Source organism: Balaenoptera musculus, chromosome 3 (assembly GCF_009873245.2).
Source record: "Balaenoptera musculus isolate JJ_BM4_2016_0621 chromosome 3, mBalMus1.pri.v3, whole genome shotgun sequence".
Classification (NCBI taxonomy): Eukaryota; Metazoa; Chordata; class Mammalia; order Artiodactyla; family Balaenopteridae; genus Balaenoptera; species Balaenoptera musculus.
In genome coordinates, this window is record NC_045787.1 from 89,334,118 (window position 1) to 89,350,955 (window position 16,838).

At 35.6% G+C, this 16,838-nt stretch overlaps 1 protein-coding gene across 1 annotated transcript in view; it reads right to left on the minus strand.

Moving 5' to 3' along the window:
* TMEM232 (transmembrane protein 232) overlaps nt 1-16,838 on the minus strand; it is a 246,958-nt gene that overhangs the window by 147,534 nt on the left and 82,586 nt on the right. The window contains 1 exon segment of the mRNA XM_036847913.1: nt 5,660-5,838. Coding sequence (XP_036703808.1) covers nt 5,660-5,838 — 179 coding nt within the window.

Consider the following 16,838-nt stretch of genomic DNA (forward strand, 5'->3'; position numbering starts at 1 on the left):
AATCTAAAAATTAAACCAAATGAATGACAAGCAAAACAGAAACAGACTCACAGACACAGAGAATAAATTAGTGGTTACCAGTGAGGAGGAGGGGTGGGGAGGGGTAAGACAGGGGAAGGGGATTAAGAGGTATAAACTACTAGGTATAAAACAAATAAGATACAAAGATATAATGCACAGCACAAGGAATATGGCCAATAGTTTGTAATAACTTTAAGGAATACAATCTATAAAAATATCGAATCACTATGTTGTACACCTGAAGTTAATATAACACTGTAAATCAACCATACTTCAATAAAAAAGAATGGAATTGAAAAGCAAAAAAAAAAAAAAAAAAGGAGAGCCAGGAACAGGAAGTACAAACAGAATAGTAAATAGAAAGATGTAGTAATAAACACAAATATATTCTAATGGCATTAAGTGCAAATAGAATAAGCATTCAAATATAAAGTCAATAATTTTCAGGTTAAAAAATATTGCTTCTCTAAAGATATATACATGTAAGAATTCAGAGAGCTTAGAATTTTAAAAAAGGAAATAGATGCTCCATGCAAATACTAACCAGAAGAACCCTAATAAAAGAAAGGTACAGTGATTATACTCATAATAGAAAAGATACACTTTTTATAAAGAAGAACATTTCATAATGATGAGACTATTGTTCCTGAACACAGTAGAATTAAACTAGAAATCAAAAATCATAAATATAACAACAAAATCTCCATATATGTAGCCATTAAGAAATTTCAATAACCAATGGTTCAAAATAGAAGTAATAAGTATCAGTATCAAGAGAATCAAAACTTGTTTTTCAAAAACAAAGTTCATAAACCCTTGGCATGATACACTAAAAGGAGAACAAAAGAAAGAGCATCATGACAGATTCTAAAAATGTTAAAATATCACCAAAGGATACTGTGAACAACTTTATAAAATATCTCTAAAAATGCAAATGAAATAAACACATTCTTAGGGAGAAAAAACAACCAAAACTGATGCAAAGAAAAATAAAGTCTAGGCAGGCATATAACTGAAAAATTCTTCCACAAATTAAAAACTTTTCTGTAAGTATCCATGACCAAATGACTTCACTTGGGAATTCAAGGAATTTATTAAAATTATTAAGGAAGAAATCATGACAATACTACAAAATTCTTCCAGAGAATAGAAAAAAAAAAAGAAGAGAGATAATCACTTCCAAATTCATTTTATTAGTTCAGCATAACTTTGACATAAAACCTTACATTATGAGAAAACATTATAAGAAAAACATTATGGCGGGGTGGTAGTGGTGGAATGAATTGGGAGATTGGGATTGACATATATACACTAATATGTATAAAATAGATAATAAGAACCTGCTGTATAAAAAAATAAAATAAAATACAAAAAAAAAAATAAAGGAACACCTTAAGAAGAATTATTACTTATGTCCTATATATTTCAAAGATGATTTTAAAAGCATAAATAAATCTTACTGAAGAGTAAAAAAAAAAATTATGGGTGCAATATCTTAAGCAAAATAATATCAAAGCAAATATAGCCATATTAAAAAGATTACTACATCATCAACAAGTGTTTCTCTTCTAGAAATGCAATGATTATTCAACATAAGAAAATCAAACAATGTAATCTACCACAGTATCCATGGGCAAGTTACTTTACCTTTCAAAAAGTTTAACTGTCCTTATTTAAAGTTTCAATTTCCTCATCAGTAAAATCAAGACTATAACAACTCATGTATCATACGGAGTTTTTTTGAGGATTAAATAATTAATGCATGTAAAGTGTTTAGCACATGGCACACAGTAAACGCCCAACAAATCTTAGCTATTATTATTAGTGCCTTTTAAAAAATGATAAGTATGAAAGAAGTAACATTTATACTGAACAATGTAGCAGATTAAAATCTCATTTATGTAGCACTCAATCAGAAAACTCCTACTATGTAAAAAAAAAAACAAAAAACAAAAAACCCAGAACTTAGAGGCTTAACACAGCCATTTATTTAGTCCACAGTGCCAAGGTCAGCAACCTGAGCTAGGCACAGGAGAATGTGTCTTCTGCTCTCATTCATGTGTCTATGATCAGCTCTTAGGTCAGGTAGGGACTGGCTAGTTTGGGGAGGCGTCCGTGGAACAACTAGGATGGCTTGTCTCTCTACCATGTTGTCTCTCATCTTCCACTTGGTTAACTCGGACTTATTTACATATCAGTTACAGGGTCCCAAGAGAACAAGAGAGGGTAGGCACCAATGTGTAAGCATTTTTCAAATCTCTACTTGTATAGCATTAGAATTGTTTAAATCAAGTCACATGGTCAAGCCTAGAATTTGAGTGGGGAAGGAAGGATGGGATATAGGGAGCCTTGAATAAACTGGGGACAATTACTCTAACAGTGTACCACAAGTTCCAAAGCAGTAATTCATTAAAAAAATATATAGGAAATTGTATACATGATTTTTATCCAACATAAATTACCAAACCATTAAAATCCAATAAGAACAAAAATTTTTTCCCCAAACTGTTTCCTTTACTTAGCGTCTCCAGTTTTATCAAACCATCCCTAAGTCTCTAAGACCTTAGCTTGGTAACCAAAACATAGCTTTCAAATTTGATGCCTAATACTGCCCAATCCAAACCTTTTTCCCCAACAAGGCAAAGTCAACCAATGACTTTCTCTTAAAGCATTCTTATTTATGTTTGGCTCATGCCATTTCCTTATCTGAAAGACGCTTTCCTTGACCCTCCCTCTTTGACTCATTTCATGTAACTCATCATTTAAGTTTCCAGCTCAAATACTACTTAAAGATAATAGTAATTTATTCCTCATTAATATTAGAAAAAAGTTAGAGAGCAAACATTTATCTGAACTCCCATTTTGTGCCATGAACTTTCATGGGGCCAGCTACATATATAATATTCCATTTGTGTTGTTCCCTATCTTTCTGAAGAATAGGTCTTCTGGATGAAACAGTAAAATTTATTGTGTAAAGGTTATTTTTTGGACATCCTTGCTTCTTCCATAGAATTCACTAGGGCAAAAAAGATTTAGTAAGTACTCACATTTGCTTCATATTTTTTACTGTTTTTGGTGAAAATTTTATATAATTTCTCACTTTACATACTCATAGTATCTTAATATTAAATAAGAGAATCAAACTAAATTAAGTGATATTTTACCAACTAGATACTTTATAATTTATCATTTATTTACATTTAGATTATATTATTTATATTGTTTAATAATCCAAATGTGTCTCTCTCTAGCTAAACTTTATATAAACCACGTTTATAATAAGTTATATCTTTTAATCTACTTAATGCAAATTAAACTTATTTTTATGTTAAATATGTACTATGCATAAATTAATATAACTGCTTTTAGAAATTTCTAATTTAGATTTTTCTCTGAAGATAACTTGCCTTCCCCACACATTTACTATTTAAAATGAATGAAAGCATCTCTTGGAAGCCTACTAAGCACTGAAAACTAATTAGCACATCTACTGGTTAAGCTTTTGTTTATTCCTTTATTTTCAGTGCTGACTGCTTGAGTAATAAGGTCTTCACTTGGATCTAGCATCTAAAAAATATTTACTATGTCTGATTAACTGACTTATGAATTTCAAATGTAATTATCTACAGATATTTACTAAAATTTTTGAAGAAAGAAGCTATCTTATACCTAATGATTGGCCTTGAAAACAGGCATATAAATAGAATTCTAATTATAGAAATGACAAATTTGAGTTAGCTTATTTAGTTGCAGTCTAATCCGTTTGAGATACGAAGTGGCATATAAAAATAGATACAAAAGCAGATAATAACATAAATAATAACAAATAATGGAAAGAATCATGGAAACAGAAAAAAAAATAAGACTGGGTGAGATGAACTAATCACCCTTTATTTCTCTCAGAAACTGGTCAAAAATTTGACTCTCATTTTTTAAGCTCCAGCAAGCCATTTATACAAAATCAATAATAATGTTCAGAGAGCACCTGAAACTAAGAAGGATTTATTTCCTAAAACCCAGTGAAGAGGATACTGGGTGATATAGTGGTCACCACGATAATAGGTACAATAATTTTCTTTGTTTTTCTTTTTTTTTTTTTTTTTCTGTGCTTCTCACCAAAACCAAGGACAAAGCTGAAGCAAGTTGCATGAAAGCAAGTCCATGAAATCCAAAACACTGTAGTTGAAGTGGGCAGCAATCTGATTGTCTTTTTCCATGAAAAAAATATTAGAAATCTAGAGAAAAGGATGGACTGCATGTTTTCAGATAGTCCTCCATAAAGATCGTTACTCCAAATCAGACTTATGGTTCAAAAACAAAGAGTTTAAGGTTTTGTTTTCTACTAAGGATCTAGAGTGTAGATATTTTGTGTTGCAATAATGGCCCACCCATAAGCCTGGACAATCAATTAAGCAGAGTGAATCATTTTTGCTTTTCTTCTTAACATTAATTCACATCTGAATTATTATTGGAAAACAGTATATTAACAGTGTTAGGGGACTTCCCTGGTGGTCCAGTGGTTAAGAATCCGCCTTCCAAAGCAGAGGACGAGGGTTCGATCCCTGGTCGGGGAACTAAGATCCCACATGCTGCGGGGCAAGTAAGCCCACATGCCACAACTACTGAGCCCGCGCACCGCAACTAGAGAGCCCACATGCTGCAAACTACAGAGCCCACACGCTCTGGAGCCCGTGTGCCACAACTAGAGAGAAGCCTGCACACCACAACGGAGAGCCCGTGTGCCGCAACGAAAGATCCCATGTGCCTCAACTAAGATCCGGATCCAACCCAAAAAATAAAATAAAATAAATAAATAAAAGAAATAAACATTAAAAAAAAAAAAGAATGTTAGGATAACTGCATCTGTGCAAGCTAGAAAGAACCAGAAACTTTCAGGGACAGAAAAAATTGTACTTTAGGATAACAAATTAACCTGGCTCAAAATAAGACACAAAGAGAAAAAAAAACTATTTGATGGAGTTTTGAAATATCATAGGATACCACATGGATAAAGAATCACTGGAAAATAATATTTGCATTTTATGAAGAATGGATAGCTAATTTCATAATGATTTCCTTTAAATGTGAATATATATATATTCAAACAGAGCTAGAAAAACCAAGAATTTGTAAAATACATTTTTAACTTTAACGAAAAAGACACTAGATTTAGTGAGTCCAGATTTGCAAGTTATATTGTCTAATGCTGGAAAGAAAAACTTCTAAATAAGTTCACTAAATAATTTATTATCCAAATTGAGACACTATTAAGAGTGAATTAGTTCACTACTAACAAGAAAGCTGGAAAATTAGGCATAGACCCAGGCTAACCTCGGCAAATTGGAACACACAGGCAGCCTACTTAGAGATGTCTCTCAAAGGCACAAGCTCAAAGCAGAACAATTAGTCTTCCCCCAAATCAACTCCTTTCTTCAAGCTGCTTAATCAGAAGATTGTCAACCCTCTTATCTTTAACTAAAAATTAGGTCAGTATTAACTTTTAAAAATCATGTTCTCAACAGTGAATCACTGATACTCACTGAATATGAATATTCCTTTTTCCTTAGAGACAAAGGACAAAAGGACAAATATGTCCTGGTGACAGACGTACCAGTTGATGGCCAGTGTTTTATCTTACCTGGGCAATATTTACTGCATTACAGATTCGCCCATCTTTCTCATGATCCTTTGTTTTCTGTAACATTTGCCATATTTTGTTTCTAAGTCCATCCTGCTCCTTATCTCCTCGAAGTTCCCATGACATTTTCAGCAGGTTATACACTAAGCCATAGTATCCAGTCCATTTTACTTGATCACCTGTTTAAAAAGAAAGGTTCTTTAGGAAGATATTTTATTCATCTTATTAATGTATGGTTGCGTGAAAAAGAAGAAATTTGATTTTATTAATGCTTTAAAGTTTGAAATTCTGAGCTTTGGAATTTTCTTTTTACCATTCACTACTTTTACTCCTTTAATTTTAAAAGATCTCACAGATCGTTTAAAAACTTCTAACGCTATGAAAAGATGAACTGCACCTAACTAATATTATACCTAATAAATTTAAAAGTTAAAAAGGTAAACTGTGAACTATGTACTATAAACACATTTTTGGAATTCAAGTAAAGAGGAATTTATTCAAGGAAGTATGAACACTTAGACCACCATGGTGAATTTTTACAATAAATCAAAGAAACAGGAGAAAATCACTGGCTGTTATAAAAATGATCAAGCTCTATGAAATATGGCATTTGAACCAAGAAGAAAGCTTTGAAAATAATGTAAAAGCAGACAAAAATTACTGATATAATTATAAGCTGGAAGATTTTTTTAAATAATAGAGAAATAGATCAAATGAAATAGGGGAAAGGGAGTAATGAATTCAGAGAGGTTTTTTTTTAAGTCTAATACACTTGTCCTTCTAAAAATTATATACCAATTAGCAATTTAAATAAGTTATCAAGTTCCACTTTCAAAATATGCATCTCCCCTACAGGAAAGAAGAAGAAGTTTCTCTTTACTCTTTATCTTAAGTATTTCTTACTAGATGATATATTGCTATGCAATACTATTCAAGAAACAAGAATTCTCATTTAGTTAGTGATGGGATAAATAAATTAATGCAGGTCTCAAAGGGTATATGAGCTTAAGTTAGCTAAAGAGCAACATGAGGGTACTGAGTATATGTGAAGCAAGTAAGAGGAGCAAGAGGAAGAGAAGGTTCAGAAAGGAAGATGGAGGGTATCCTGGTGAGAGCTAGTGTGACACTGAATTCATCAATGCCCCTCTTGAATAAAGTTATAAGCACAATCTGAAAAGTCACAATCTTCAACTTTTCCTAATTCAATCTGGATTTAATAATCCAGGCTAATAATAATTATCATTGTTACGATAACTAGAATACTTGGAAGTACCTACGATGTGCCCATATTCTAGTTACTCCTCACTACAATCCTGCTATGAAGACTATATCATACTTAGAGTAATAGAAGGGAACATAAGAGCTTCAACTTGGTTAAAAATTTCCCTAGCAACACACTGCTGATGAGTGAGAGAGGCAGGAGAAGGCTGGGATAATGTTATCCCATGAAGCACAGCCTCTCCAATTCAGACAAGTACTTTTCCTTCCAATCCTGCCCTCTATTCCATTCATAGGAAAAGAAGATAGACTAGAAGGTGGAAGGAGGATGCAGGAGAGAATGTACACAGCTTAGAAATGGGAGAAGGAAGGCATATGTCAAGCTTCCACTCTTTCTAACTAAAGTTGATACTTAAAGTAAAAGCTGCAAATATGAGGCTACAGTTAAGCAGCAAATTCTTCTGAAAATATAAATTTCCCCTCATAAAAATTTTACCAGTAAAAATCGGTGTATTGCAATAGTTGAAATTATATATAGGAAGTGATGTCAGCAAGATGGTGGACTAGGAAGTCCCCAGCCTTCATCCTCTCACAGTAACAACAACTTGGCAGACATCCATGAACAAAACTGCCTTTTGGGAGACCTTGGAACCCAGGTAATAGGTTGTAAAACACCAATGGAAGCCAAGACTCAGGAGGGCCACTTCAAGAAGGCAGGCTGGACTCAGGTGGCTGGCCTTTCAACAGTGGTCCAGCTGTGGACCTAGTAGCACCCCTGTCCCCCCATGAACTTAGCTCCTGCTCTGCTTGTCCATGGTCCTGCCACCAGTCCCATCCACCAAAGGACTCGGGAGGACCCATGCCTGTTGTGCCCTGAGTAACAGGCCCACTGACTGAGGACCCGACTGTGGACCCTGAAGCACTGTGACCTGGTTCCAGCCTCACTCTACCACGGTCCAGAGGCAGTTCTGCACACCTAGGAACCCACCCATGGACCTAGCCGGAGAATGCTCAGGAACCTGGGGGGGAGCCAAATGCATTTGTACCCCTGGTAACAGACCTGAGACCTGCAGACACAACAGTGGTTCTGTGACCAGGCTCCAGCCCTGCCCCACCACAGTCCCAGAGGTGCTCCCATCTGCTCAGGGACCCAAAGGAACCATCCTCACTCAGGCTCCCCGGTAACAGGCCCGTTTACCCCCAGCAGAGAGGGAGCTGTAAGAAGAGAGGAGGATAGGGAGGATATCAAATGGAGCTAAGGTGGAGAGTTCATATTACAAATGCATAAGGTAAAATGACTAAAGATAAATGAGGTCAGATTAACTGGTAGGTATTTGAGCAAAAGAGTAATATTATATCTGCTCAATGAAATGTTATGTCTATTCAAGCAAGAAACTGGGAAACCAATATGGGAGTTTTATGAGGTAATCCAGGGCTTTACTGTGATGAGAAGCAGGAGATTGGAGAGTAAAGGACAAAGCTAAAACATTGTTGAGTAGATCTTACAAGACTTCTTTGCTATGGAGGAGGAAGACGGAGTGAAGTGAAAAGGACAAGTGCATGTTCAAGCTCAGGAAAATGAAACAATAATGAAATCAATTGCAGAAATGAGATTATATAGAAAAGCCAGTTTGGGGAGAAAGGAGATAAATAAATATGGTATGATGATGGGTAAGGGGAATCTGATATTCAGCTTGTTGTAAAAACAGCTATAATTCAAGTAAAATACCAGAACTGAAATTATGGATTTGTGAGTCATTAGCAGAAAAATAAGGCCTGAACTCAATATGAGTAGAGAAACAACTATGAGTTTTTAATGAATATTTCTGGAATTGCAAACCTCAGAAATACAAAAGCAGTTTTTGAACAGTATGATAAATAAAATATACTGTAGATTTTAACCCATTTATAAATTTCATTCTAATTTATTTCTAAACACCCAACTCTTTACATTAAAAAGAATGATTGACAAAAGTACATACAAATTACCTTCCTTCATATATTTTAAATGATTGTTTTTTGAGGAACAATATTTTAGAACCCTGCAATCACCGAACTGAATATGGTTTGTGTTTAGAATACACAAGACCAGTAGACCAGTCATGAAACCATAAAATATATTCTGATAACTGTGTTCTCAAAACTCAATTTTTAAATGCCATTGATGACTTTAAAAGAAAGCTGGTGCTCACACTCCCTCTTGCGAGAACACCAGAATCACAACTAGCTGCTGGACAATCATCAACAGGAAGACACTGGAACTCACCAAAAAAGATACCTCACATCCAAAGACAAAGGAGAAGCCACAATGACACAGTAGGAGGGGCGCAATCAGAGTAAAATCAAATCCCATAACTGGTGGGTGGGTGACTCACAGACTGGCGAACACTTATACCACAGAAGTCCACCCACTGGAGTGAAGGTTCTAAGCCCCACGTCAGGCTTCCCAACCTGGATGTCCGGCAATGGGAGGAGAATTCATAGAGAATCATCGACTTTGAAGCCTAGTGGGAACTGACTGCAGGACTTGGACAGGACTGGGGGAAACAGAGACCCCACTCTTGGAGGGCACACACAAAATAGTGTGTGCATCAGGACACAGGGGAAGGAGCAGTGACCCCGGGGGAGACTGAACCAGACCTACCTGCTACTGTTGGAAGGTCTCCTGCAGAGGTGGTGGGTGGCTCTGTTTCACCGTGGGGACAAGGACACTGGCAGCAGAAGTTCTGGGAAGAACTCCTTGGCGTGAGCCTTCCTAGAGTCTGTCATTAGCCCCACCAAAAGCCCAGGTAGGCTCCAGTGTTGGGTTACCTCAGGCAAAACAACAAACAGGGAGGGAACCCAGCCCCACCCATCAACAGTCAAGTGGAATAAAGTTTTACTGAGCTCTGACCACCACAGCAACAGTCAGCTCTACCCACCACCAGAGCCTCCCATCAAGCCTCTTAGATAGCCTCAACCACCACAGAGCAGACAGCAGAAGTAAGAAAAACTACAATGCTGCAGCCTGTAGAAAAAAAACCACATTCACAGAAAGATAGACAGGATGAAAAGGCAGAGGGCTATCTACCAGATGAAGGAACAAGATAAAACCCCAGAAAAACAACTAAATGAAGTGGAGATAGGCAACCTTCCAGAAAAAGAATTCAGAATAATGATAGTGAAGATGATCCAGGACCTCAGAATAAGAATGGAGGCAAAGATCAAGAAGATGCAAGAAATGTTTAACAAAGACCTAGAAGGATTAAAGAACAAACAGAGATGAACAATACAATAACTGAAATGAAAACTACACTAGCTCAACCACCAGAGGGCAGACAACAGAAGCAAGAAAAACTACAAACCTGCAGCCTGTGGACCAAAAACCACAGTTACAGAAAGATAGAGAAGATGAAAAGGCAGAGGGCTATCTACCAGATGAAGGAACAAGAAAAAAACCCAGAAAAACAACTAAATGAAGTGGAGATAGGCAACCTTCCAGAAAAAGAATTCAGAATAATGATAGTGAAGATGATCCAGGACCTCGGAATAAGAATGGAGGCAAAGATTGAGAAGATGCAAGAAATGATTAACAAAGACCTAGAAGAATTAAAGAACAAACAAACAGAGATGACCAATACAATAATTGAAATAAAAACTACACTAGAAGGAATCAATAGCAGAATAACTGAGGCAGAAGAACGGATAAGTGACCTGGAAGACAGAATGGTGGAATTCACTGCTGCGGAACAGACTAAAGAAAAAAGAACGAAAAGAAATGAAGACAGCCTAAGAGACCTCTGGGACAACATTAAACGCAACAACATTCGCATTATAGGGGTACCAGAAGGAGAAGAGAGAGAGAAAGGACCAGAGAAAATATTTGAAGAGATTATAGTCGAAAACTTCCCTAACATGGGAAAGGAAACAGCCACCCAAGTCCAGGAAGCGCAGAGAGTCCCATACAGAATAAACCCAAGGAGAAACACGCCGAGACACATAGTAATCAAAGTGGCAAAAATTAAAGACAAAGAAAAATTATTGAAAGCAGCAAGGGAAAAACGACAAATAACATACAAGGGAACTCCCATAAGGTTAACAGCTGATTTCTCAGCAGAAACTCTGCAAGCCAGAAGGGAGTGGCATGATATACTTAAAGTGATGAAAGGGAAGAACCTACAACCAAGATTACTCTACCCGGCAAGGATCTCATTTAGATTTGATGGAGAAATCAAAAGCTTTACAGACAAGCAAAAGCTAAGAGAATTCAGCACCACCAAACCAGCTCTACAACAAATGCTAAAGGAACTTCTCTAAGTGGGAAACACAAGAGAAGAAAAGGACCTACAAAAACAAACCCAAAACAATTAAGAAAATGGTCATAGGAACATACATATCGATAATTACCTTAAACGTGAATGGATTAAATGCCCCAACCAAAAGACATAGACTGGCTGAATGGATACAAAAACAAGACCCATATATATGCTGTCTACAAGAGACCCACTTTAGACCTAGGGACACATACAGACTGAAAGTGAGGGGATGGAAAAAGATATTCCATGCAAATGGAAATCAAAAGAAAGCTGGAGTAGCTATACTCATATCAGATAAAATAGACTTTAAAATAAAGAATGTTACAAGAGACAAGGAAGGACACTACATAATGATCAAGGGATCAATCCAAGAAGAAGATATAACAATTATAAATATATATGCACCCAACATAGGAGCACCTCAATACATAAGGCAACTGCTAACAGCTATAAAAGAGGAAATCGACAGTAACACAATAATAGTGGGGGACTTTAACACCTCACTTACACCAATGGACAGATCATTCAAAATGAAAATAAATAAGGAAACAGAAGCTTTAAATGACACAATAGACCAGATAGATTTAATTGATATATATAGGACATTCCATCCAAAAACAGCAGATTACACGTTCTTCTCAAGTGCGCACGGAACATTCTCCAGGATAGATCACATCTTGGGTCACAAATCAAGCCTCAGTAAATTTAAGAAAATTGAAATCATATCAAGCATCTTTTCTGACCACAACGCTATGAGATTAGAAATCAATTACAGGGAAAAAAACGTAAAAAAGACAAACACATGGAGGCTAAACAATACGTTACTAAATAACCAAGAGATCACTGAAGAAATCCAAGAGGAAATAAAAAAATACCCAGAGACAAATGACAATGAAAACACGACGACCCAAAACCTATGGGATGCAGCAAAAGCGGTTCTAAGAGGGAAGTTTATAGCTATACAAGCCTACCTAAAGAAACAAGAAAAATCTCAAGTAAACAATCTAACTTTACACCTAAAGAAACTAGAGAAAGAAGAACAAACAAAACCCAAAGTCAGCAGAAGGAAAGAAATCATAAAGATCAGAGCAGAAATAAATGAAATAGAAACAAAGAAAACAATAGCAAAGATCAATAAAACTAAAAGTTGGTTCTTTGAGAAGATAAACAAAATTGATAAGCCATTAGCCAGACTCATCAAGAAAAAGAGGGAGAGGACTCCAATCAATAAAATCAGAAATGAAAAAGGAGAAGTTACAACAGACACCGCAGAAATACAAAGCATCCTAAGAGACTACTACAAGCAACTTTATGCCAATAAAATGGACAACCTGGAAGAAATGGACAAATTCTTAGAAAGGTATAACCTTCCAAGACTGAATCAGGAAGAAACAGAAAATATGAACAGACCAATCACAAGTAATGAAATTGAAACTGTGATTAAAAATCTTCCAACAAACAAAAGTCCAGGACCAGATGGCTTCACAGGTGAATTCTATCAAACATTTAGAGAAGAGCTAACACCCATCCTTCTCAAACTCTTCCAAAAAATTGCAGAGGAAGGAACACTCCCAAACTCATTCTATGAGGCCACCATCACCCTGATACCAAAACCAGACAAAGACACTACAAAAAAAGAAAATTACAGACCAATATCACTGATGAATATAGATGCAAAAATCCTCAACAAAATACTAGCAAACAGAATCCAACAACACATTAAAAGGATCATACACCACGATCAAGTGGGATTTATCCCAGGGATGCAAGGATTCTTCAATATACGCAAATCAATCAATGTGATACACCATATTAACAAATTAAAGAATAAAAACCATATGATCATCTCAATAGATGCAGAAAAAGCTTTTGACAAAATTCAACACCCATTTCTGATAAAAACTCTCCAGAAAGTGGGCATAGAGGGAACCTACCTCAACATAATAAAGGCCATATATGACAAACCCACAGCAAACATCATTCTCAATGGTGAAAAACTGAAAGCATTTCCTCTAAGATCAGGAACGAGACAAGGATGTCCACTCTCACCACTATTATTCAACATAGTTCTGGAAGTCCTAGCCACGGCAATCAGAGAAGAAAAAGAAATAAAAGGAATACAAATTGGAAAAGAAGAAGTAAAACTGTCACTGTTTGCGGATGACATGATACTATACATAGAGAATCCTAAAACTGCCACCAGAAAACTGCTAGAGCTAATTAATGAATATGGTAAAGTTGCAGGATACAAAATTAATGCACAGAAATCTCTTGCATTCCTATACACTAATGATGAAAAATCTGAAAGAGAAATTATGGAAACACTCCCATTTACCATTGCAACAAAAAGAATAAAATACCTAGGAATAAACCTACCTAGGGAGACAAAAGACCTGTATGCAGAAAACTATAAGACACTGATGAAAGAAATTAAAGATGATACCAACACATGGAGAGATATACCATGTTCTTGGATTGGAAGAATCAACATTGTGAAAATGAGTATACTACCCAAAGCAATCTACAGATTCAATGCAATCCCTATCAAATTACCAATGGCATTTTTTACGGAGCTAGAACAAATCATCTTAAAATTTGTATGGAGACACAAAAGACCCCGAATAGCCAAAGCAGTCTTGAGGGAAAAAAATGGAGCTGGAGGAATCAGACTCCCTGACTTCAGACTATACTACAAAGCTACAGTAATCAAGACAATATGGTACTGGCACAAAAACAGAAACATAGATCAATGGAACAAGATAGAAAGCCCAGAGATTAACCCACACACCTATGGTCAACTAATCTATGACAAAGGAGGCAAAGATATACAATGGAGAAAAGACAGTCTCTTCAATAAGTGGTGCTGGGAAAAGTGGACAGCTACATGTAAAAGAATGAAATTAGAATACTCCCTAACACCATACACAAAAATAAACTCAAAATGGATTAAAGACCTAAATATAAGACTGGACACTATAAAACACTTAGAGGAAAACACAGGAAGAACACTCTTTGACATAAATCACAGCAAGATATTTTTTGATCCACCTCCTAGAGTAATGGAAATAAAAACAAAAATAAACAAGTGGGACCTAATGAAACTTCAAAGCTTTTGCACAGCAAAGGAAACCATAAACAAGACGAAAAGACAACCCTCAGAATGGGAGAAAATATTTGCAAATGAATCAACGGACAAAGGATTAATCTCCAAAATATATAAACAGCTCATTCAGCTCAATATCAAAGAAACAAACACCCCAATCCAAAAATGGGCAGAAGACCTAAATAGACATTTCTCCAAAGAAGACATACAGACGGCCACGAAGCACATGAAAAGATGCTCAACATCACTAATTATTAGAGAAATGCAAATCAAAACTACAATGAGGTATCACCTCACTCCTGTTAGAATGGGCATCATCAGAAAATCTACAAACAACAAATGCTGGAGAGGGTGTGGAGAAAAGGGAAACCTCTTGCACTGTTGGTGGGAATGTAAATTGATACAGCCACTATGGAGAACAATATGGAGGTTCCTTAAAAAACTAAAAATAGAATTACCATATGACCCAGCAATCCCACTACTGGGCATATACCCAGAGAAAACCGTAATTCAAAAAGACACATGCACCCGAATGTTCATTGCAGCACTATTTACAATAGCCAGGTCATGGAAGCAACCTAAATGTCCATTGACAGATGAATGGATAAAGAACTTGTGGTACATATATACAATGGAATATTACTCAGCCATAAAAAGGAATGAAATTGAGTCATTTGTTGAGACGTGGATGGATCTAGAGACTGTCATACAGAGTGAAGTAAGTCAGAAAGAGAAAAACAAATATCGTATATTAATTCATGTATGTGGAACCTAGAAAAATGGTACAGATGAGCCAGTTTGCAGGGCAGAAGTTGAGACACAGATGTAGAGAATGGACATATGGACACCAAGGGGGGAAAACTGCGGTGAGGTGGGGATGGTGGTGTGCTGAATTGGGCGATTGGGATTGACTTGTATACACTGATGTGTATAAAATTGATGCCTAATAAGAACCTGCAGTATAAAAAAAACAAACAAAACAACTAATACTAAACTTTCATTGGGTTATTTGTATAGAAATATGTTAATATAAATGTTTCAGACATTACATGAAATTTCTAAAAATCTTATATTTGTATTTGTATGGAAATATGTATGGAAATATGTTAATATAAATGTTTCAGACATTACATGAAATTTCTAAAAATCTTATATTTGTATTTGTATGGAAATATGTTAATATAAATGTTTCAGACACATGAAATTTCTAAAAATCTTATATGTTCTGGTATAATGTTATAAGTAATAATCCTAGTTATTACTTTAAAATGTGTATCTCAAAAATAACTAATTTTCTTGTCAACTGCATTATTATGAACTTTCATCAAATCTTTAACCGTGGTCATTTTTAAGTCTTTTGTCATTTACAGACAGTTCTGGGTGTACTCTGATGATTTTGCAAATATGTTCCTATAAAAGGGTTTCATCTTCAAGAAATTCATGGAAAAGACTCTGACAAGTACAGGTTTCTGGTAACTGACTGTACTGCTGAACTGAATGAATAAGCATTTTCAGAACTCTAATGAAAAACTGATGAACTCATAAAAGTGCTAACAAAAGATCAAGATGAAAAAAAAAATTTAATTACATGGGACTGAGTGAACGGATGAGGATGAGTATAATTTTTGTGACTTTCTGTCTGAATTTAAAAAAAAAAAAAAATCCCACAAGGACTCAGAGGCAAAGGATATACAAATCAATTTTCACTGCAAAGTAAAGGAGCTGTTACAGTGGAGGATTACTGGACTGAATGTCAATATTATGACGTAGTATGAGTGTGTTTCATGTTTGGTAATTGCAATCATTGTTGCTGTTGTTGTGGTCATCCATGTACAATGCTTGGTGTCAGTCTATTTATCTCTTGTAAAAATAAAATACAGTGTGTGTGTGTGAAAAAAAAAAAAAAAAAGGTACGACTCTATCAGAGTCTTGGAATGTATGTTTCCAAAGCAAAACAAGAATGCATGTTCCATACTTGCATGAAGATATGGAAATAATTTTCATAATGTTCACAGAAGTGTTTTAAACTTCACATTACAAGGGTCATATTTTGAGATCTCCAAAGAGATGACAACTGGATTTATTCTTCTCAAAGCTGGGCACACAAATTTGACATATCTTGCCAAGTAAAATAATTATTTTCAACAACAACAACAAAAAAAAACTACACTAGAAGGAATCAATAGCAGAATAACTGAGGCAGAAGAACGGATAAGTGACTTGGAAGACAGAATGATGCAATGCACTGCTGCAGAACAGAATAAAGAAAAAAGAATGAAAAGAAATGAAGACAGCATAAGAGACCCCCTGGGACAACATTAAACACAACAACATTCGCATTATAGAGGTCCCAGAAGGAGAAGAGAGAGAGAAAGGACCAAAGAAAATATTTGAAGAGATTATAGTCGAAAACTTCCCTAACATGGGAAACGAAATAGCCACCCAAGTCCAGGAAGCGCAGAGTCCCATACAGGATAAACCCAAGGAGAAACACGCCAAGGCACATAGTAATCAAATTGGCAAAAATTAAAGACAAAGAAAAATTATTGAAAGCAGCAAGGGA